Genomic DNA, 24351 nt, shown 5'->3' on the forward strand with positions numbered 1-24351 from the left:
ATCCTCTCTGAAGAAACATGTTTTTTCTGATCTTTCATTCCAAAGGCCTCATTTTCCTGTGGCTGTATCGCTCATACCACAGCTGTTATTCGCTGCACTGCCCCAGAAGCTCCCGTAGCGATTTTGAAATGTCCTGTCACATCTGCCTCACAGTGTTTCTGGAGTCGAGCAGCGCCCTCCTCTGTATCAAGGTTCCATGAAGTCAATATACTGTTAGTTGCAGTGATCCCATTATGTCTATTGGTCAATTCTGTGTCTGGTGTCATTCTGTGCATCTTTTATCAGTTTGTTGATCTTCTCCAGTTTTAGATTGAAATTGTGCATTTCTTTATTATCATCTTCCAGAGTCTTCTTTGCATCCATCACTTAAGTGTCTTCCAGAAAAAAGTGTTCTTGTGCTTCTAAATGTCATCCATATATTATTCACTTGTTTTCAGCTGTGTTCCTATTTAGGACCTTAAAGTCGTCCAAGCATTTGTTGAAAATGAGAATCCCTCGTTCTGAACATTTCTTTTTATAAATTAAGATTTTGGGTTAATTTGTATCTTGTAAACCTGCAAGAATTACTCCTACACTCAAATGTTCTATTATGATTTCATCATATGTTCAGTACATATTGATTTTGTATTCACTTTGATGACTGGCTTCTTACTATGTGTAGTGTCTTGATCTGTTACTGGCTTGGATGCCACTGTATCATTGCCTCAGTAGCCAATGGCTGTACTGGGGCTCTAACTCGAAATATCCCATTACAGGATTATCTGTATCCTCTTGTTGAACAACACTTTTTGCTTAAATTTTACATTTCACAGCAATACCTACAAATGAGAGTACAGCCATTGATAATACTTTGATATTTTATAGGCAAAACTGCCACATGATGTGAGTAATTGATGTTTCATGTCATTAACTTGCATCCAATAAGAATAACTCGGCAGTTGATCTGAGTATGTGAGCATTTTATGCCAACAGGTAGCATGTAATGTGAGTAGCCGGTCATATGATGCCAATATCAGCTAACACAGAAGATACCTTCACTATACAAAAGTCCAAACTATTTGCTTTGTCAGTGCTTGTTATTTTGCTGTGACAATCTGGCGGCCCCTGTGCTTGCAAGTGAAGCAGACCAGTGACTGGAAAAAATAGTTTCCTCATGAAGATGTCTCAGTGTGGCAGGCCCTAATGTATGCTGTGCCTGGCGATTCTAAGTGATCCGACCGCGGCTGATTTGCCATGCCCGTAATGTTCGCATGAGAAAAGTGCGAACTACCAAATGTTTGTACCTTTCTCATGCAAACACACTTACATACTACGGGGGCTGCAGGGGTTTCCCCCGCAACCCATAGCTTAACTTGCTTATTGATGTGGGCCTCATTTTCTCACTATTGGACATCCTCTCTGAAGAAACATGTTTTTTCTGATCCTTCATTCCAAAGGCCTCATTTTCCTGTGGCTGTATTGCTCATACCAGAGCTGTTATCCGCTGCATGGCCTCAGAAGCTCCCGTAGCGATTTTGAAATGTCCTGTCGCATCTGCCTCACAGTGTTTCTGGAGTCGAGCAGCGCCCTCCTCTGTATCGAGGTTCCATGAAGTCAATATACTGTTAGTTGCAATGATCCCATTATGTCTATTGGTCAATAGACGTGGGGCTGCGGGGGACTCCCCTGCAGCCCCCATTTTGTTTGCGGGTGTGCTACGGGGGTGTCCCCCGCAACACCCCGCTCACTATGCCACACAGTATAGTGAGCAGGGTGTTGCGGGGGACACCTCAGCAGCCGCCGCAGTCTTTTTTTAATTTTATTTTACTTACCTGCAATGCTACCACCAAAGGTTCGAACTTTCGGTGTTTGAACCTTTGGTGGTAGCATTTTTCAGTCATTTTGTATGGTTGGACCTTTTTTTTCGGTCCGGTCGTACAAAACCGTGCCTGGCAGCTCCTTGATCTGCTCTAGTGAGGTTATGCCCCTGCGTGTCAGACCGTATGCTGCCTCCAACATGTCACATTCCCCTGGCTGCTATATCACCTATGTCTGACGCCAGCTTTACCCGCGCATTGGATCCCTCTGCCCCACCCAGCCACCCAGCATATCTGCTCCTCAGTCCACTGCTTTATTTGCAAGATCTCACGTATTACCCCACACCTCTCTCATCTTTCCAAAGGCCTGGACCTTTCCCTTCTTGTCGCTTCCCTGATCCCTCCACTGCCTACTCCTACACATCTGGTCAATTGCCCCCAGAATGTCCATTTACTCACCTGCCACCCCTCCCACTCTGCATGCTGTGCGAATCATACTATATGTGACACCACTCTACTTTTAGAACTATTAACTCCACAGAGTGCCAACCTAAGGGGTGTGGATCAGCTGGGATATTGAGTTTCCCTGCTGCCAGTCAGTGGCTGCAGGGAGAATTAGCCAATGACCACTTGCACAGGCCTACAGGCCCTTTCACTTCCTTGGCGTATGCAGAACAGCTTCATGGTGTCTTAAGGACAGGGGTGTTGCTAGTTCTGGAAAAGATCAGGGGCTAAGCTAATGTCGGGACTGGCGGGATTCGGGGCTAGCTACAGCCTTTTGGTTGTAGTCCCTCAGCTTCTATCCAGGGCTACAACCAAAAGACCCAGGGCTATAGTCCCCGCCCCCCCGCCCCCCTAGCAACGCCTCTGCTCAAGGACCAACCAGTGCGGTAACGTCCAGGGAAATGGGAGTCCTTTCACTATACATCTTGCCATTCCTTTTAACCTGGTTAATGCAAAAATGATGTTCTGCTATATCTGACATTCTATGAAGTCATGTTGTTTTTCCTATTCCGTGGTTTCAACGACAGTCATTTCTTCGAAGTAATTTACCTCGAAGTAGTTACTTCGAAATTACTAAGAAAAATATATCTAGTTGTGGTCTTAGGTGTAAAAATAAGGTGGGCAGGGGTTCCAGTTAGTAGCGAAGGGGAAAGGGATATGGGAGAGAGCCCCAAAAACATATAAAATCGAAGTAAGATTTCGAAGTAATCACTTCAAAGTAAATTACTTCGAAGTAATTATTCTCGTTGAAATGACATGGAACCGCTAATATTTCTAGTGTGTGGGAGTGCTTGATTGATGTTTACACATGGCATAGACCCTTGGTCCCTTGATCTAATTGCAAACTTTCCTTTACCCATGACCAGGTAGACAAGAAAATCATCCGAACTGAAATAGGGGTGCTGCTCCGGCTTTCACACCCGAATATTGTAAGTACATTTGCAGTTTTAAGCATGCCATCAAGCACGTGCATTGAAAAGGTCTTTTTGCCAAAATCAAAATAATGTTATTTCTGCCTCTGCCTCGCAGTTTTACACAGGATTATCTAATCTAGAAAGTGTAATTGACTCCCAATCTCATTGATAGCAGAATTATTTGGGAGATAAAATAAGGATTATTATTACATAATTACAAATCGCGTTCGCATGCTCATAGCTCTATATTATCTCATTAGCAGTTAAAATATTCTTTTTGTAAATAGCCTACTGGGATGCCTAGAGGAAGGCTGATTTATGTTAAACGGGGATCTCTGCGGGACCGCAGGCACAGGATGAAGCATTGCTTTGAAAAAGCCACCATAGCGACTTCTTTCAGATCCAACGCTAAATCCACACCAACACATTCAAGCCAGTAAATATCACACTTCCAAGACAACGTCCCATTGGATCTCTGTTACCAAACCTATTGCAATCTGTACTGGTCACCTTCCGGGCAGTTGGCCTATCTGTGCCGTGGCCGCTGTGGCCATTAGTTTTCTTTGCAGCTCTCAAAACCTTCCTGTTAAAGTACAACAGATTAATGGCCTCATTATGGGTTTGACATTGTCATGTCTGGCACTGACACGGTTAACTTGGCGTGAGGAGAAGCCTCATCACTCCAGACACAACCGATTGAACTTGCGCACACTCTTGCATGTGCAAAGGAGATTTGCTGCATTTGCGGCAGAAAGAGAAAGTAGTCATCTCTCTCCGCCACAGAATGGTGGGACTTATTCCTTATGGGAAAAAAACATAGCAATGATCCTAGCTACAATGAAATCCCTAGAGGAAATTGGATAAACCACGGCCAAACGAACCCTGACACATCAAGAAGCTTCACTCAACTAAAACAAACATGCAAACAGGCTCCTAAAAGCATTTATTTGGTATTCAGACTGACTGTCACCTAATTTTGAAAGGTTTAAGTTAAACCAATCAATAAATAAGACAAAATAAATAAAACAAAGTAATAATTAAAGAATGTATCACATTCTATTGGCTCTGTGTCCCTCATTTCGGTGCTGCTGCGTGCAGGGGCCTAAGAGGGAGATTAAAGGAATGGTTTGCCCAAAATGTTTTATTGCCCAAAAAGATGGGCAATAATAAAACAAATATACTCACACTTTTTTTTTAAGTTCCTATGTAAAATTTTGAGCAATTCAAGCTCAAAATTTGCAAAAGCAAGCACATGGGCGCATCCATTTTGTGAAATGGATGCCCGCCTGTGCTGGCTTTTGCTTTTGCGGCACTAATGAAGGAAAAGCCAGCCAGCTGTAGTAAACAAAAGCTACCACTGGGTGGCTTTTCCTTCATTGGTGCCGGGACTCAGAGGACGCGGACCGGAGACTACAGGCAGAAAAGCTGCAGCTGCATCTCGGTAAGTGCTATTTATTTTAAAAGAAAAATAAGCACTAGCTGCGTTTTTTTTTCTAAGTTTTCCGGGCTGGAGGAGCCCGGAAAACTTAGAAATAAAACTGCAGCTTTAAAAACATTGTATTTATGTTTGCGGTAGCTTTAGAAGCGAACGCAAACATAAATACAACGTTATTGTGTTTGAAAACGCTGCGGTTTTTCTTTCTAAGTTTCGCAGGATTGAGGGGTGCGGGTCAAGACTGCAAGACTTCAACTTCACCATCATTCATAAACCGGGAAAGGAATACAATCCAGTGGACTTCATGTCTTGGCACCCGCTTTTGAAACAAGATCGTGACCCATCCATGGCGGAGGAATACATACACTTCCTCACTCAGCAGGCACCTCCGAAGCCACTTACGACAAGCTTGGTGAGAGATCACACCATGAGTGATAATATACTGCAGAAGGTGAAGGAGCTGATCACATCACAAAGGTGGGGAGACAGTGAGCTAGAACACACACAAGAGAACCAAGAGATCTTGAATCAAGAAATGCAAGCTTTCAGAGAGTTGAAAGATGAGCTGTCAGTTACTGTGGAAGGATTTGTGATGCACAGGACACAGATCATTATGCCTACGGACCTACGACAGCAAGTGGTGGACCTGGCACACGAGGGGCAACGAGGCATGGTGGCCACCAAGTGACAGATAAGAGACATTATGTGGTTCCTAGGGATCGACTAAATGATGGAAAACACTGTGAAAAGGTGCCGCTTATGTCAGTGCATGTCGAAACCCAACAATCCGGAACCACTCAGAATGTCGGAATTGCTAGAGGCTCTGTGGACTTTTGTCGTGGTTGACTTCTTTGGACCATTTGGTGGAGGAAAGTACTGGTTGGTGGTAGTGGACTAATTCTCTTGGTTCCCTCTTGTACAAATGATCTCTCCACCGTAGACAGCACTGTTATCCCAGAGTTGGACATTATATTCGCAGTTTGGGGCATTCCCGAGATGCTAAAATCAAACAATGGGCCGACATTTAGCAGTCTGGAGTTGACTCGATTCATGAGCCACATGGCATACGCCACTGGAAATCCATACTGTTGTGGCCGAAGCTTACAGAAGGATTGAGAAGTTTATGAGGAGCTTAAAGAAAGTGTTACAACAAAACAAGCTGAGTGGGATGTCGTTAAACCAAGCAGTAGGCAGAATGCTCTGGGATTATCGGAACTCACCACACGGGACAACGGGAAGATGCCCATCAGAGCTGGTGTTTCAAAGAAAAGTGAAGATGAGATTGCCCCACAGAGAAGCGCTCCGGGAAACTGACCTCATTACTCTACAGGCTGAGTACGCGACTAGGAAATGCGAGTTGAAAAGATATGCTGATGAAAGGCGGGGTGCAAATGTGTCAACGCTGCAAACTGGGGACAAAGTTCTCATGTGTTGAAAGCAGGAAGGGAAGTCAGAGTCAAGTTTTGATACTGGTCATTTAGTCATCACGCAGATCAAGGGATCTATCGTGACAGCCCGATCCCCAGGCAGGGTAAACACATGAAATGTGTCACAATTCAGGATCTACCAAGAAGGAGATAAGGTGCTCGAGGACGAGGAGAGAATCGAGGAAGATCGTCAAGAGGTCAGAAAATGTGGATGTGGTGTCAACAGAGAATGGGCAGCCTGTGGAGATGTCGACGAGACCAAAGCAATGCATTTGCAAGGCCTGTGAGACTGATTGAGGAAGTGTGAGGCCAACCGTGAGTAATGGGATTCAACTTGACATGACGAGAAGCCTCGTCACGCCAGTCACAGCAAATTGAACTTGTGCACACTTGCGCATGCGCAAAGGGGATTTGCTGCATTTGCGGCAGAAAGAGAAAGTAATCATTAAAGAAAGTACCAGGTTCTCTTGGTTCTGTGTCCCTCATTTCGGTGCTGCTGTGCACATGGGCCTAAGAAGGAGATTCAGGCTTCCATCGGCATGGGGACACAAAAGAAATTGCGGCACATTTCTGGCAATACTTCAGTTACATCTACATTTTTTGGTGGTAACAGAATTAAACCCAGTTTTACAGCACTGCAAAATTAGTGAAGTGGAGTATTTACCTCCAGTATTCTCCACTCCACCTCCAGAGATCACCAGATTTACCGGTCTGGAATACCACATGTGGTAAATTTGCAAAACGTCTGTTGAGTCCTGCTTGCATTGCCTTACCACCTAACCCCTTGTACTCCACTGGAACAAGTGTCACTAACAGTGAACAAGTTTGGCTGGAAATGCAACAAAATTGCAACAGAATTGCTTGCAAACTCGTGATGAAACCCCAAGACCTTATCCATCGCAGTAGAGTGAACTTAAACGTGGCCCTGAATATCAAAGTAATAACAACTCAGTCTGAAGTCAACCAAGGATAACACCACTACTGAAAGTGAACTTCTGGTTTGAACGATTATTATTTTTTTAACTGGACATAATACCAAAAAACTGACTTATGGAAATAATTGAGTAAACACTTGTCAAGCACTGGAACTTCCTCCATCATTTTGTAGCTTCAGCATGTTACAGAAAAAACCAACCACTCTGAAAATAAAAACAATAAACCCCAGTCCACTGAGCATCTTCTGTGAGGTGCAACGTGAGCCCCTAAACACAGGGACGACATTTCACTAAAATGCTAGGGGTAGCGGAAGTGACATCACACAACCCTTGACCCCTGATGACATCACGGAAAGTGATGTCGTTTGACCACACACTGAAGTGACATTACGGGTAGTGATGGAACATGACCTTTCCCCCCTTGACAAAACAGGAAGTGGCATCACATAGCATTGTACCTAGGTACACAACGAAAAATATGGTTCACTATAATGTGATATCCATTTCACACAAGAATAGATCACCATATGTATCGTTAATATCAGTGTGTATAGGCCCATATTGCGAAATAACTGTGAATGCATGCAGACGTCCAAGGCCAAATGATAGTGATGTGTTGTTTTGAAGCACTTACGCTTAAGCACTTTATATAGAACAAATATACATACAATATCACCCAACCTGTGTTGGTCCTCATTTATCAACCTCAGAAGGATTAAAGGCTGACTTGCCCTTACTGGGATTCGAACCTGCAAATCACACACATCACAGCAGCAAGCGCTCAACCCATTGAGCTATCTTACCAGCTATAGTAACGTGAGAATTACAGTCTGTAGTGAATACTATTAAACTGGTAACTGAGATTTAACTGCAGGCCAGTTCATCAGCAGGTCTGGTGCAAAGTTGGCCACATGTCAAGCCTGCATGGATCTACTTTTCAGTCTTCAGCGGTTGGCAAAATACATACAATTGGGAGGGTTCATAAGTGTGTATTAAAGAATTTAGAGTGGGGCAGGGGAAGCAGCTCACTGACACAGCATCCCGTTCTCTGAGCACTCGTTATCATACATGAACAGCATGCCAGGGAGATAGGAAAGGTAGACACATTACAACAAAGCATTAATTGTGGCACAATAAAATCAAGGGCCACTGTCTGTGCTATGGTCAAACATTTCTACACTTTACACAAGCTTTTAGGCATAAGGAGTTTGTCAAGTGACCGAGGGTACCGGGATGGAATGTCTTGTGATGATCGTAACAGAGACAACGGCAGAAAAAAAACCATACTATAACTGCAACTCGCAAAAAGCAAAATACATAGTCCGAAATGAATGCTTATTCTACTCTAAATGCTTTTTGGAAGTTTTTGTCTGCATTGTGAATTTGCGGTGTTTAAGAACAGACTAAATCAGTGACTCACCCCTGACGTTTGCCTGAAATAAACATTTAACAAGTCTAGCATTTATTGTATAGAATTCCAGAAAGACAAATTATTTGTTGTTTCTACTCTTTCTTGTGTAGGGTCACTGCTCAAAGTGTTACACTTGTGGAACCCACTGTTTTTTCAGAGCCCTGAATCAGAAAGCCGACCACTCCAGAAAGAAAGAGCCACATGGCACTGGCCAAAGCCCAGGAGCTTCTGTTTGAAAAGTGTTTTTTAATATTTTGATTTCTTTACGGGTAGCAAGGGAGACAACGGGGGTAGCTAGAAAGACCCCTGGCTACCCCCAAATGACGTCCCTGCCTAAACATGATGATTTTGGGTCCCACACCCTTGCACACTAGTACTTCCTGAGAGGACCCATAAACGTACTTCCTGAGAGGACCCATAAACGTCTGCTCTGGTCTTGGTACCGGGACTGCACAGTGTGTGCATTCTGACCAAGGGTCTACCCACCGGCTGAAGAAAGGGGCAGGCCTATTTGACATAGTATTTTGTGGCTATTTGTGCCACGGGCTGGACAGGAATACTGAGAATCTCATCACTGTCCTGAATAATCTTATGTAATTACCTTTTGTTATTTTGCCAATTCAATAAATAGCCCATGATTTTCCTATCGGAATGTGAACTTTGTTACTGGGCGGGAAATGTTCTGATTTCCTTTAGAAGGCCTTTTTCCCAGGCTGCTCAGTGATATTACTCTATTTATGATTGGGCATCAATGTCACTGTGCTCTGCTAGTTGTACTTTTACCTTTCTGAGGACTTATAATGAGTGTTCTGATTTTCCTGAACTGGGATAACCGACCCAGCCCTTTAAGATGTGGTAGCAATACTTTGAGATGGATGGGGATGCAGAAGATACTGAAACATCAATAATCAAAGAACTCAGGAAGTTAGCAAATCACATCTGTTTTATTAACAATTGTCTAAAACAGGGAGTTACAACGAACATCGACGATTCTCTCGATCTTCTCACTCAGCAAGTTTCATAAAAAAGCAGGTTATATACTAAAAACCTGTCATCATTGACGTCACCCTATGTGGTAAACTACAAAATGCTATGTGAGAAAGTGATAGGGTTAGAGGGAACATCTAGGTATACGTTCCATACTTGTCCGAGAAAGTGATTTTGTCTCTAACATCAGGTGGGGCAACTAAGCCCTCCCCTCATACAGGTCACTATGAAAGTCATCAAATACATGACGGCCCATTGGTTACATAAACTATAGGGCTTTTTATTATGTGGCCCTCTATAATTGGTTGTCGCCCTTGTACCTGTCAGTACTTTTCCACATATGCCAGCAGCACGCAGGCTGGCATCCAGATGCTGGTGGGCTGGTCTTGATCTTAGCTTTCCACCAATTAGCATGTCATTTATTATCATCCTTGTAGTCTACTCGTCAATTAAGGCTTTGAACTTGGCCTTGAAAATGTTCCTTGCTCTGGAGAATATGAGGGAGTATATCATACTCTGTCTCCTGGAGTTGGCGTAGCACGTCATGATTATCTATTTTCACTCATCCATGTGACTGAAGAACATGTTTTAGAGTTCTGCTGCATTTAAAATACTTTTATTTAATGAACTTCTGAAGTCTTCATTGTTTTCGTGCCCGTCCTTTGAACAGGAGTTTGTTCTTTTAACCCGTCTGTAGCTACTGTCTGATCATTCAGGCCCAGAGCGGCCTTGACTTCTTGGTGCTGGTCCAGTCTCACCTTTCTTTGATTCACCTCTGTAATTCAATTGCTTTTCATCTGCGAAACACTGGAAAAGCCTTTCTTTTTCTGGGTCCAGCTCTGCTAAAATGTGTTTTTGGAATTGTCCATAGTTCATTCACTACTATATATATATATGTTTGGCGCATGCCACAATCTATTCACTATATAGTTAGTCTTAAGAATACTTTGTCTACTTGTGCTTCTTGCATCTGTACATGTGTAAAATGACTTGATATCTTCATTGTTTCTGAAATAAACATCTTCATCTCGAGCTCAAAATGTTACTCATCTTCGACACTTTCTTAATGCCTATAGAATGTCTATGTTCTCTTGTCTCTGCATCTCTTCTGGGTGCGTCAGCCCTGCTTCATGTGACGTCACCAATCTACCCTTTTGCTCATTTTTCACACTTCTTCTGGGATTTCATTCAGATGGCCATCATATTGTCGTGTATGCAGGTATGACTTTCTCAATGGGAACCTTGCTTCCAGGATTCTCCTTGGTATTGGTATCTTCATTGGCACTGCATATATTTCACACTCTGGTTCCCAGCATATAGGCAACATGGGAGTGGTGCTTGAGGTGGGGGTACTTGGCTCCTTCTCTACACTCCTCTATCTTGGAGACCACCTTACTAACAGTGTGTAGACATCATCCGCTCTTTTAGCTTCTGTTAACATCCAGTGACTCTTCTTCGCATTAACCCTATCAGATTTACTCAAGCTCACTTAAACCACACTCTCTCTGCAATCCTGTACTGAATTGGTTATGTTTGAATTCTTAAACCAATAGCACCAACCTCTCCTCTTCCTTTGCACTCACATGGAGTTAATCTCCCATATCTCTCCCTCTGGACACTACTCAACCTTTGCCTTTCCCTTGCAATCACTTTATGTACTTAACCCCTACAGTGTGAGGCTCCATAATTAATAACGTTCTTTGAGGACCACCCCATCTCACCCTCAACCAAGCCAATGATTAGTTGTCAAGTCCTTACTCTCATTCTGAGACTGCTTCACTATCCCTTACATCCACTAATGAAAGTTAGTAAATTGCCACCTGCACTATGTTTAACAATGCTAGGTCTACTTCTACTTCACAGAGATGCAACAGGCGGTTTCATATAACAAGCATGTATATAAACCTCTGGAAGTACTATTACAATACTTCCGTTACATTGCCCTGCCTTTCTCTAAAACCGAGATTATGACCTCCACTTACAAACCGCAATATGGCCTTGCCACAATAAAATGCCCGTCACCCACCTCAGGATTAATATTCTGTCGTAGCACCTCATTACCTTTCCTCACCACTTGCTTCACCTATTACTAAAAAAAATAATTTAAAACTTCTGCCATTCCCCCTTTCTCTCCGAGCTACAGTTCTCACTCTCCTCCTTCACAACAGATGGCTCTTCCACAACACTGTCTTCTCCAGCTTCCAATCCCTACAATATGTCTAATTCTCCTCTAATTTCCCACTGCTTAATTTCATCCCTAAGTCTCAGCATCCACAGCCTCGGTCACCCCATTCAAATGCTCTTTCTCTGCATAGACATGCATCAGCTCCTGCTCAAATTGGGGCGTACCCACTTGCATGAGAACCTACAACTGTACCCCTCTTCCCTGAACTCTCTCAAGTCCGCTCTTGATAGAGTGAAAAAGGAATTTCTTCTTTAACCTCATTGACTCTCACTCCAACCATCCTCGCAAGCTACAGGGCACCCTAAACTCACTCCTCCTAAGTCTGTGTCTATCAACTCCACTCTCACAGCTAATCACCTAGCTGAATGCTTTGCTGCAAACATTTCCAAAATGAGAGACACTCTCCTGACCTTCCTCACACTACCTCCTCCTATATTGTACACTCCGACTGATCTACCATCATCCTCTGCCTCTATCTCCCATTTTAATCACTCTAATAGTGACGGAGCTAGCTCTACTGATGAAGGCAAACCCCTCTTGTGCCCCATCAGACCCTCTTGCTCCTTAGCTTGTCAAGTTTATTGCCCCTTTAGTGGCCTCTCGCCTCGCTGAACTCCTCAACTTGCCCTTCAATTCCGTATGCTTTCCCTCTGTTTTCAAAACAGCCATTGTCATCCCTCTCCTAAAAAAAACATGCGTCTTACTCGAACCTACCGGCTACTTCTCACCCTGTTTCTCTCATTCTGCACTACTTTAAAGTGCTTGAATGGGTTGTGTTCACTGTCTTACCTATTTCATAGACATCCACAACCCTTGAGGCCCCCTACAAGCAGGTTTCCGCTCCCCTCACTCACAAACTGCTCTCATGAATGTGTCCAACTTCATCACCTCTGCTGAGAACTCCAACTTAACCTATATCCTAGTTCTCCTTGGCCTGTCTGCTGCTGTTGATCACTCTGATTCCCTTAATAGATTCTTTCTTCTTTGGATTCATGCCCTTGCCTTGATTGAATCCTACCTCGCCATTTCTCTGTCTCCTGGAGCAACAGCATCTCTCAACTCACTCCTCCAACTGTTGGTGTTCCACAAGGCTATGTCTTGGGACCACTCCTCTTTACACTCTGCACCTCTGCTCTTGGGGCACTAATCTTCTCCGTTGGGTTCTCCTACCAACTTTTTGCAGACGACTCCCAAATGGTCTTCTTTTTTCTTGAACTCTCCTCTGATCTCTCTATCAAAATTTCCAACTGTCTCTTTGCCATTAAACATTAGATGGCTTTGCACTCTCTGATGTTAAACTCTACTGAAGTGCTCTTCTTCTCTGCCAAAATATCTCTCTCATCTCTTCCTCTACCTATCCTGACACTCTTCAGCTACAAGCCTCAGCATCATCCATGACCCTTCTGACACCTCTCTACTTTCATTTCTAAAACAGGAATAGCAGCTCGCATCAACCTAAATATTAGGAAAATCAGGCACCTTCTTCCTTTCAACACCACCAAGCATCTCTTAACCACTCTTGTCTGTCAAAGTGCAACATAGAGAAGGCGTTGAGCACTCTTAATACCAGCTAGTTACACTGGTCCTCCTTTTACCGATAAGACATTGAGCTCGCTATTAACAAACAAAATAATTTGTGAGCAACTGATCCAGATGGGGTGATGAACAGTATCATTATGAACAACCCTGTAATCTGGGCAGACATTCTTTATTATCTGTTTACCCACATTATTAGGAATTCCATCCACCTGATTTCTTGGACATCCTCGATACTCGTCCCAATCTTTAAAAAAGTTAACTGGGAAGTACCTTCCAGTTACCGATCTATCGCACTGATTAACATAACATCCAAAATCTCTGCAAATGTATTGCTTAAAGAATTGACATTGTGGGCTGAGGGGGCCAATCTTTTGAGTCCTTTACAAACAGGTTTTAGGAGAGGTTGTGGCACTCTAGTGAGTGGGCTGGCCCTGACTGCCTGTCTGTCTGACATTGGGCATCCTTTGGGCCGATCATTGTTTGTATCAACAATAGGCCTGTCCTCTGCATTTGACAATGTGGATATTTCCAGATTATTGTTCAAGCTGTCTAGCTGGGGGACAGACCCGGGATTATTGCGCCTGATCCAACTGCTTTATTCTAACAATTCGACCAAGGTTAGATTAAACACATTGGGTGAATTACCAAGAATCATCTATTTAAACCGGGGTGTGTGCCAAGGATGCGTGTTAGCTCCCATTTGTTTCAACTTTTATCTGGCTGATCTCTGGGCTAAAAGTAGGGACTGGGGGGGGCTACGTTCCAATGTGGCCAGGTCTGAATGTGAGCTTCATTACCTACGCTGACGATCTGACACTAATGGACTATACACCGGCAGGATTACAGCACCATCTTGAAGACGTAAAGAAATATTTTAATGCTAACCGCTTGCAGATTAACTTCAGGAAATCCTTTCTAATGGTTAGCACAACACGCAGGAAAATCAGTCATTTCACATGGAATTTAAATAATACTCCAATCCAGAGAGTTGTATCGATCTGTTATCTGTGCTTCATAATATCTGTTAAAAATCATCAGGAACATCTTAGATCGCAAATGGATGAAAAGATTTGCTCATGCACCCCACTCCTGAAGGCCATAAAGAGTAAATTGTGTGCCTACTCACTAATCCCATTTATTGAGTTCTACAAAGTTAAGGTATCGACAGTCATCTTGTATAGCTGCAAATTGTTAAATATTGGCTATAGGAAATTCTTTGACGTCTTTGAGTTTAAAATTTTGAAATTGAACCCTGGGACTCCCGATATAATTTACAATTAGTGTCATCAGATTGGAACTGGGACTGTCCTCCTGGTGGTCACGGCACATCAGGAAGAGCCTCTCTTTAATGGGCAATTTGGAGTATGCAGGCAAATCCTCTATGGGGTTTTAGTTGATGGCACTACTCTCAAAAGAATCCAATCCTTATCTAAGAAAATGTAAGGGGCTATGTGAAAAGATGAAGGAGTCAGTGGGTCTGAATGGTCTAGAGCCCGAGAGCGTGCTGAAAAAGAATATCAAACATTGGGGTAGAGCAACAGATCTGCAAGATCTGGGGGATTGAAACTTCACTCCGGCAAGAGGTTTCTTTATCTACCTCTAATGGACTTGAGATGATATCTAGCTAAATTCCCATCTTCGATATTTCGGCACTGGTATCTCACGTTTAGACTACAATGCCTCCCCATTTTGGAGTTTATTGGCCCCAAACTTGGCATTCCTATTGAAATGCGAACTTGCAGAGTGTGTAACATGGGTTCTGTTGAGAATTTATTCCACCTTGTGCTGTCCAAATTTCTTGGACCTGAGAATTGGAAGCTTTGGGCGATTTGTGCGTTCAACGTCCCAGATTTTATCTCAGGATATATGGTGTACAATTATGACGAGTTCCCAAGTATATCACTCACTATTTCCCTCGTTAGAATGTTAGTGGTCTTTTTTTCAGAGCTGAACAAGGTATCAGAAAAAGGTATAAGAGACCTGGTCGGCATAGATGATGCCTAATGGGAGAGATCCCTATAGCACTCAACCAGTAAACCAGTAATGCTACAGACATGGAACTCTTCAGGAAATGCTTATTTTTATGTATTTTTAATGCTTTAAAAAAATATGTTATTATAATGTTCCGCTCCTTACCTCTTCCTGCTCCACTTGCATGGAATTCTCTTCCCCCAGACATCTGAGAAACAGTCCAGCCTACCTCCACCTCCAAGTTACCATCTTAAACCAACCTCTCATCTGCCTGCCAGCTAAAATGTTTCCCTCACCTCTAACATGTTTCTGTTCCTCACTTCCTCTGCCTCCACTCTAGCACTTAACCCATCATGGTAACATCCCGAGCACAGCTGGGCATACCGGCTACCTGCACTTAAATATGTCCAATGTTCATTGTCCTAAATCTATATATGTCTACTTATGTATTGTCCCCGGTGACTGTTCCATTTACTGCCCTCCACAACATGGTCAGAATTTCCCTCAAACTCACCCCATTGTAAGAAGCTCACCACTTACCATCAAATCTAATTTCTTATCTATTGCATGTTCTTTTGTGATCAAAAGAGCATTGTTCCTCCTGTATGTAAATAAATAAATAAATAAATAAATAAAACCGTGTCATGCAGAGAACTTATCAGATGACCCAAAGCCAAGCTCTTATATTCTTGGGCTCTGTAGCCCAAAGCATCTGGAGAGTCAAAGGTTGCAGATAACTGCCATAGTCTAAACGAGACTGGACCAGAGTGGTGACTACAAGAATGTTTATTGAGAAAGAGATAAGTGGAAGGAGTTGACGAAGAATGCAAAGTTGTAAGAATCAGTAGAGGAAACATGGTTAATATGAGGAAGGAGCATGTGTTGAGAGTCACATTTAACACCTAGGTTTTTAACTGCATTGATTGGGGGTGGACAAGAGGTCAAAAGAGGTGGCCAAAGACTGGTGGTCCAAAGAGGATTAATTGCCTGTGATCAAATCCTCAGTTCTATCGAAATTAAGTTTTAAATACTTAAATACTTACTTTTCCAATTAGGGATATCAAGCATACAGCGAAAGCTGGAGAGTAACTTGGGCTCTGGACCATTGAGATGTTGAATGAGTTGAGTATCGTTGGGATACATATCAAAAGAAAAGCAAAAGATCAGGGAAGCGAGGCTTGAACATACATGTTAATCATCCCCCAGTGATACAGCATTCAACACATCAACCATGCACATATGAGTGGAGAAAGACTTTAGGTCATCTTCTCATCTTCCTGACAATGTGCTCTCCAGGAACCCTAAAATGTTTGCTCCCTGGAGCTCTGCCCCTAATATATTTCGCTCACCTCATCCCAAGTGTCCACATTTGATATATCATGCAGTTCACCAGGAACTAATAGTTTGTCCTCAAGAAAAGCAAAGGCCTCTTCACCATTAAGCTCATCAGCCACTTCCCAAAAACTTAGCTCTCTATAAATCCCACCTCCCAGGTGCTTCCACTGCCAAAGAACCTAAATCAATATTCTCTACCCTCCTCAGCATCCTATCAAGTGTGGGATCCATCACCATCAAGGATAACATGCCTGGTCATTCATCAATGCTCAATGCTGCCAATTCCCAGTGTCACTGAACAGGACAGAAAATCATGCGCTGGAGGCTGTTTTGTTTTGTAAGAACAATGTTAACAATTTACAGGGTAATTCATAGAAATTCGCACAAAAATGGCACACGCGGCTGGCGCACAGTGTCCCCGTGCGATACACTGCGCCAGCCGAGTGCAAAAAAATCCTTTTCATCGCACAGCGTATTCATGGATTTTAGCCTCCGAAACCAGCCATGGCGCAGAGTGGCGCAGCGACCCTGCAGCAGTGCCAGTTACGCCCCAAGAATGCCCTCGCGCAAGGAAAAACCTTCAAAATCCCCAAATCATCGCAAAGGGCTGCGGTAACCCTGAACCAGTTCACAGGGTAGGCAAACAGCAAACGCCATACGGGGAACGTGTATTTCAGTGGTTCGCGGGAAATTCCACAAGCGATTGTCCTGGGTACGTGTACATCAGGGGTGCGTGGGAAGTAACACACGCAATTCCATCAGGGCACGTGTATTCCAGGGGTGCGCGGGAAGTATCACACGCAAAAACAGCAGGGTATGTGTATTCCAGGGGTGCGCGGGAAGTATCACACGCAAAAGCAGTAGGGTACGTGTATTTCAGGGGTGCACTGGAAGTATCACATGCGATTCCATCAGGGTACGTGTATTTCAGGGGTGCGCGGGAAGTATCACACGCGATTCCATCAGGGTACGTGTATTCCAGGGGTGCGCGGGAAGTATCACACGCAAAAACAGCAGGGTACGTGTATTCCAGGGGTGCGCGGGAAGTATCACAAGCAAAATCAGCAGGGTATGTGTATTTCAGGGGTGCGCGGGAAGCATCACATGCAATTCCATCAGGGTACGTGTATTCCAGGGGTGCGCGGGAAGTATCACACGCAAAAGCAGCAGGGTACGTGTATTTCAGGGGTGCGCAGGAAGTATCACACGCAATTCCATCAGGGTATGTGTATTACAGGGGTGCGTGGGGAGCACCAAACGTGAATTGCACGTGTGGGTCCTTCCATGTGTTCCCTCTACACACTCCATGGCCCTGCAGGTGGCCCACACCACAGGGGCCTACCCTGCACATGTCCCGCAGGCACCCCATCCACCATGGCCATGCCCCCCAGCCAACCCACATGTCACCTTGCACTACTGCCCACCAACGAATGTCCCCCTGCACCCCCAGCCACCAGGGGCAGCCTCCACCAGGCCCCCACTCATGTCTACCATCACCCCCACCCCCCAGCAGTGAAGGGGCAGACTCCACCAGGCCCCCACTCATGTCTCCCACCACCCCCACCCCCCCAGCAGTGCAGGGGCAGCCTCCACCAGGCCCCCACTCATGTCCCCTATCACCCCCACCCCCAGGCCACCAGGGGCACCCTCCACCAGGCCCCCACTCATGTCTCCCACCACCCCCAGCCACCAGGGGCACCCTCCACCAGGCCCCCACTCATGTCTCCTATCACCCCACCCCCCAGCAGTGCAGGGCCAGCCTCGCCCAGGCCCCCACTCATGTCTCCCACCACCCCCAACCCCCAGCCACCAGGGGCACCCTCCACCAGGCCCCCACTCATGTCTCCCACCACCCCCACCCCCCAGCAGTGCAGGGGCACCCTCCACCAGGCCCCCACTCATGTCTCCCACCACCCCCACCCCCCAGCAATGCAGGGGCACCCTCCACCAGGCCCCCACTCATGTCTACCACCACCCCCACCCCCCGGCAGTGCAGGGGCAGCCTCCACCAGGCCCCCACTCATGTCTACCACCACCCCCACCCCCCAGCCACCAGGGGCACCCTCCAACAGGCCCCCACTCATGTCTCCCACCACCCCCACCCCCCAGCAATGCAGGGGCACCCTCCACCAGGCCCCCACTCATGTCTCCCACCACCCCCACCCACCAGCAGTGCAGGGGCAGCCTCCACCAGGCCCCCACTCATGTCTACCACCACCCCCACCCCCCAGCCACCAGGGGCAGCCTCCACCAGGCCCCCACTCATGTCTCCCATCACGCCCACCCCCCAGCAGTGCAGGGGCAGCCTCCACCAGGCCCCCACTCATGTCTCCCATCACCCCCAGCCACCAGGGGCAGCCCCCACCAGACCCCCACTAATGTCTACCACCACCCCCACCTCCCAGCCGCCAGGGGCAGCCTCCACCAGGCCCCCACTCATGTCTCCCACCACCCCCACCCCCGGCAGTGCAGGGGCACCCTCCACCAGGCCCCCACGCATGTCTCCCACCACCCCCACCCCCCAGCAGTGCAGGGGCAGCCTCCACCAGGCCCCCACTCATGTTCCCCTGCACCCCCACCCACAATCAGTGCAGGGGCAGCCTCCACCAGGCCCCCACTCATGTCCCCCAGCCAACATGTCACCACAATCTAGATCCCTGGCCCTTATGGTCAGCCTCCAAATGCCAAACACCCACCCGAGTATTGCATCCACCCACTTAGAAATGGCAAAAACATGATAGAACCCCAATTGCAAGTTTGGAAATGAACACATGTCCCTCACATACACCCAATGGGTGTCAGTGAATGTCAAAACCCATATCATGATATGCATGAAACCAATGAGATGATACTACACATTGAACTTTGAAGAAAAAATATGTATTAAAAGCAACATAAATTGAATCAAAAATAAACAAACAATAATGGAAATTAAAAAAACAAAAAACAAGCAGGTATGTGAAATAATGCAAAAACCACAAATCATAATGCAAACGAATGGTGTCCAAAGTTACAGTCCACAAAAGTAAATCCAATGGAAAATTAAAATCGAAAACCATTGCTCCATGGGGAAATCATAAAAAAAAATGAATATCCAAAAGTCAACTATATACAGATAAACAATCCAGGGTCCATGATCCCAACCGAAGAAATGAAATCTATCTAATAACACTACCTAAAAAAATAAACTATATACAAAAATGTGGCCCATTGTCCAAAAGGTCCAAAAAAAATGCTAAACCAAAGGAAACCTAACACTAACTACAGAACTATTTACAAAGGCAGCAGGCTAGTCCGACGGCTCACTTCGGGATGTTCCAGGCCAGGGCATCATCGAACTCCTGCTCAATGTCCCGGAGGCGCTCCTCCTCCATGGCCCCGAGAGTCCGCAGGGCCGTCCACATGTTCCCCCCAAACTCCCTGCGGATTGCCTCGAGGCACTCGGCCCGCCTCAGGGCCCTCCGCATGGAGTTCTCCGCCCTGACCATCGTGAGCCGTGCCTCTTCCGCCCGCTGCCGCTCCGCATCTATGGCGTGGCCCAACCGCTGCCACACGGAAGACACTTCCCGTCCTGGGTCCTATTGCCCTCCGGCCGATGCCTGCCCCTCCGATGTCGAAGGCCCCGAGCCATCATGGCTCCCACCACGTTGCTGCTGCTGCTGCGCCTCTGCCCGTGCACTGCCTCCTGCTGCCTGCACATCCTCCGCTGGCTGGGGTGCAGTCGTTGATGTGGCCACCCCTGCTGGACGTCCGACTCCCGACTGTGGCAGGGATGCCTCCTCCACCAGCCTGGCCGCACCGTCAGAGGCAGCTCCACAGGGCACCCAGGTGACTGATGGGTGGGAAGATGGCACGGAGGACGACTGGCGCATAGGGGGTTCAGTTGAGGAGGGGGTCATAGCAAGCCCCATCAAACGGAGGAATCCGGCCTGGGTGACCTGTCCCAGTAGGCCGACGCGTCAACGAGCCATTCGAGATGACGTGCAGTCTCCTCATGAAAAGACTGCAGGTCACCTCGCATGGCCTGTTGACGCAACGCCACACCAGTCAGGACAGGCTCAACCCGGACCCGGATAGCCAAGTCTGCAGGCAGAGGAAGGCCAGTTGTCGTGAGCTCATCCCCTGCCTGAAAACGGTTCTGGACGTAGGCATCCCTGCTGGTGCAAGATGATGCAGTGACAGGATCAGGGACAGGATTGCACACAGGCACCTCCGCGGCGACCTGGCTGCCTCCTGTCCCTGGTCCTGCACTGCACCACTAGCACCAGTGGAATCCCCACCTTCAGACCCCGTCTCTGTTGCTTGCACGGCCTCCTCCTCCACCAAACCCCCCACCAACCTGGATGACTCTGTGCCATCTTCCCCCATTGGGCCCTGTGGGGTCCCAGCTGCCCCTTCTGCTGCCGAGGAGTCCAACTCCGACCTCCGCCTCTTGGACCTCCGCCCCGGCAGCTGCGGCCTGGGACGTGGCACCGGACTCCTCACTCCCCAACGAGATCAATACCTGGGAGGGGAGCCGGGCCTTGCGTCTCCGGCTGGCGGTGCGATCCCTGCCGCTGTGCTCCACAGCACCTTCTCCGCCCTCTTCATCAGTTGACGCTGCAGACAGGGAGGAATAAAGCACAGGCATCAGGGCACTGTACAATGGACACATACACACATGACAGTTGCACATTAGTGGCATTGGCAAACCTCAGACATGGCATCACAATCGGCAACACACATGTCATTTCAACTTGCACACATGAGCCATACCACAGCCACATCGCAACTACCAGCACCATCCATACACATACAACAGCATGAGCAGGCAAAGGTGAGCCAGACATCACATGCAACACAGGGAGTGCACTACACATGCACGCACACCACCACACTTGCATGCATGTGTACACCTCAACCAACTGTTGCAGTGTCCGATGGGCATCCATGTCACATCTGCCAATCAGGCTTCCACATCCCGCTGTCACATGCATCCATGTTGCATCACTGTTGCACCCTTGTCAAATACACACACATGCACATGTACACAGTGCTGATACATGCAGCTGAAAACAACATACATGCGTGACATCACAAACATGCCCACTTACATACACATTCATCCAAACATGTGTGCCCACACAACTGCATTTGGCATGCAAGCCTACACACACAAGCACCATCCATGTCTCACACATGTCAGCCCTCGCATGTGTTAGCCTCACGGTCCTGTACACCCCACCCATATTCGGCCCCATACAAACAGATGTGCAACCGGCACACTACTGGCACATCACCACATGCACACCTTACAATCATGATGCATGTACACTTACCGCTCGACTCCAGACGGGTCTGCCTCTCAAGGACCTGGACGTGGAGTGCTGGGGATATGCGTTCCAGGACCCTCATCTGATCTTCCAACAAGTGGCCCCGGCGCCCCTTAGCATCCGCTGCCTTCAAGAGGTGCCGGGCCTTGCTCAGGGTCCTGGACCTGAAGTCATCCCAGCGCTTCTTGACATGTTGGAAGTCGCGGACTGCCACCCCCTCCGCGTTGATGGCAGTCACGATGTCCGTCCAAATCCGAGTCCGTCCGTCCTTGTCGGTGCACACACTTCCGTAGAGGGCATCATACTGCCCCAGGACTTGCTCCACCAGGACACCAACTTCCCTGGCACTGAAGCTGGTACCCCTCTGCCTCTCTGGCCGGGGGTTGTCAGTGGTGCCAGATGTTGCAGTGCCCGACATGACAACCCCAGAGGCAGGAGTGGGTGGGCAACTGGGTCCTGGGGCTGGGCTGTGGAGCGATGGAATCCCAGTCGGGAGTCTTCGGTTCCAGCGGGGGTGGTCACAGCAACAGCACCCCTGGCTGATGTGCAGGCAGCAAATGGCAGGGCACGTGGGCAGCAGGCAGTCAGGCAGCAGCAGATGGCAGGTGGGAGCGTGCTCGGGGCTCTGGGGGGCAGTAATTCGGCTTTGTGGGCAGGAGCGTGGTCTTCCGTGTGCTTACACGTGGCCAGCTTGATACGGAGTGATTTTGCACGTGAAAATCCTGCACGCCTGCGTGTAAATCGAGGAAAGGCCCTTAGCCCGTATGCACGTCAGCACGCATATGCGATTTCATTGGACCAAAGGCCCTTAGCGCGTAAGCGGGTCTGTGACGTGACGCTCGCGGGTGTTTCCCTCATTACACGTGATGACAGAGCACACGTGGATTTCCACCAATCGCGTGTGGGACTTCCCGCGCACCTCAAAGTACACGTACCCAGGCCAATCGCGTGTGGAACTTCCCGCGCATCCCGAAGTACACGTACCCAGGCCAATCGCGTGTGGAACTTCCCGTGCACCCCGAAGTACACGTACCCAGGCCAATCGCGTGTGGAATTTCCCGCGCATCCCGAAGTACACGTACCCAGGCCAATCGCGTGTGGGACTTCCCACGCACTCCGAAGTACACGTACCCAGGCCAATCGCGTGTGGGACTTCCCGCGCACCCATGTACACACCCACACGCTATTTTTCACACAGCGGGTGTCCGTGTTTGTCGGTACCCCTTTGCACCTTATTTGTCCTAGAGGGCCACTGTGTGGACCATTCATCATGGCTGTATATGGGTGCTTTTTGTTATCGCACATTTTGGCGCACATTTTTTTCAGGTGCAGGGACGCTACCGCCTGCTTTCTTGTGGCGTACTTGTTTGGCCCTGTGCGCGTCTTTGACCGTGTGCTGGTTTGTCCTATTCGATTCCATGAATACGGGTTGTAGGCGAGCGTGTGGGCGTTCCGCGCACTTGCCTCCTGTACTTTCCCCGTGACGCCCATATTTTCACGCGTTGTTCCCCGTTCCGAGTGTTACGCCCCGTGTTCCGCCTACTTTTGTGATGTGCGCCGCGCTATGTGCGATTTCGCAGTGGCCGTGGCGCACGCTGTTGGATGACCTGTGCGCCGGCGTGCGCGGCGCACATTTTCAGCGCACATCCAATGTTTTTCTCGCGCACGGACTTCCATGAATCGATGTGCGCTGGTTTCCCTGCGATTTTCACACTTGCACTGCGATTTTCGCACTTTTACTGCGATTCGCAAGTTTTGGCACCTCTGCGCGGGAATTTTCGGCGCACATTAATTCCATGAATCGACCCCTTAGGCTCCATCTTCTCTTTCCATTTTCTCTTAATGGCCCTCTTTAATTTTGTTGAAATCAAGGAGAAGTTGGGTCTGTGGTGCAGGGCAATATAAAAGAAAGTCATATAAACATAAACAATTAACATATGTATTTCTATTTAATTAAGAAGAGGGTGCAACAGGAATCACTATAAATGTAGACAATAACAGAGAGCTGTTTCGGTGATGGGTGGCTTAACATAAGAGTATTGTTGGATTCAATGTGATATACCAGATGGGAAAGCTGTAAGGCTAGGAACATATACCAGGGGGAGGGACTGGAGGACATTACAACATTTTTAACATTGAGAGCCTGAGATCAGTATTTGCCTATTTACAAATTACAAAAGGCAGAAAGTCCTGAAGACAGAAGGCAGGAAAGACGGGTTGGTGGGATGGGCAGGTAGTTCGGATTGAAGGGTTGCATGTGTTTTGGGGGCTTCTTCCATTGATAGTAGGTACAGTTTGAGCCTCTTTTTGAACGAGTTCCACTGAAGAGTTCGTTTTCATGGCCAGGGAGGGAGTATTCCAGTAGAGTGGGGGCAAGTAGGGTATTGTAGGGACAGTGGGAGAAAGCTCAAGGGAGTGGGAGGATGACTGTGAATAGACTTGGACTGGAGAGGTTGAGTAGTGCGGTCAAATACCATGGATGAATTTGTAGACAATTAGCAGAAATGAATAGAGAGCACAATTTTGCAGGAATAACCATCCAGCATGGTGACGGTAGGTAGAAGTGGGGATGATATAGGTAGGTTGAAAAGGGTGCATGT

At 47.2% G+C, this 24351-nt stretch overlaps 1 protein-coding gene across 1 annotated transcript in view; it reads left to right on the forward strand.

Moving 5' to 3' along the window:
- Positions 1 to 24351, forward strand: part of CAMK4 (calcium/calmodulin dependent protein kinase IV) — a 1546801-nt gene that overhangs the window by 814736 nt on the left and 707714 nt on the right. The window contains exon 3 of the mRNA XM_069625488.1: positions 3167 to 3229. Within this exon, the coding sequence (XP_069481589.1) occupies positions 3167 to 3229 (63 nt within the window). The remainder of the gene's footprint in view (positions 1 to 3166; positions 3230 to 24351) is intronic.

Source organism: Ambystoma mexicanum, chromosome 6p (assembly GCF_040938575.1).
Source record: "Ambystoma mexicanum isolate Mex_15411 chromosome 6p, UKY_AmexF1_1, whole genome shotgun sequence".
In the NCBI taxonomy this organism is placed as follows: domain Eukaryota; kingdom Metazoa; phylum Chordata; class Amphibia; order Caudata; family Ambystomatidae; genus Ambystoma; species Ambystoma mexicanum.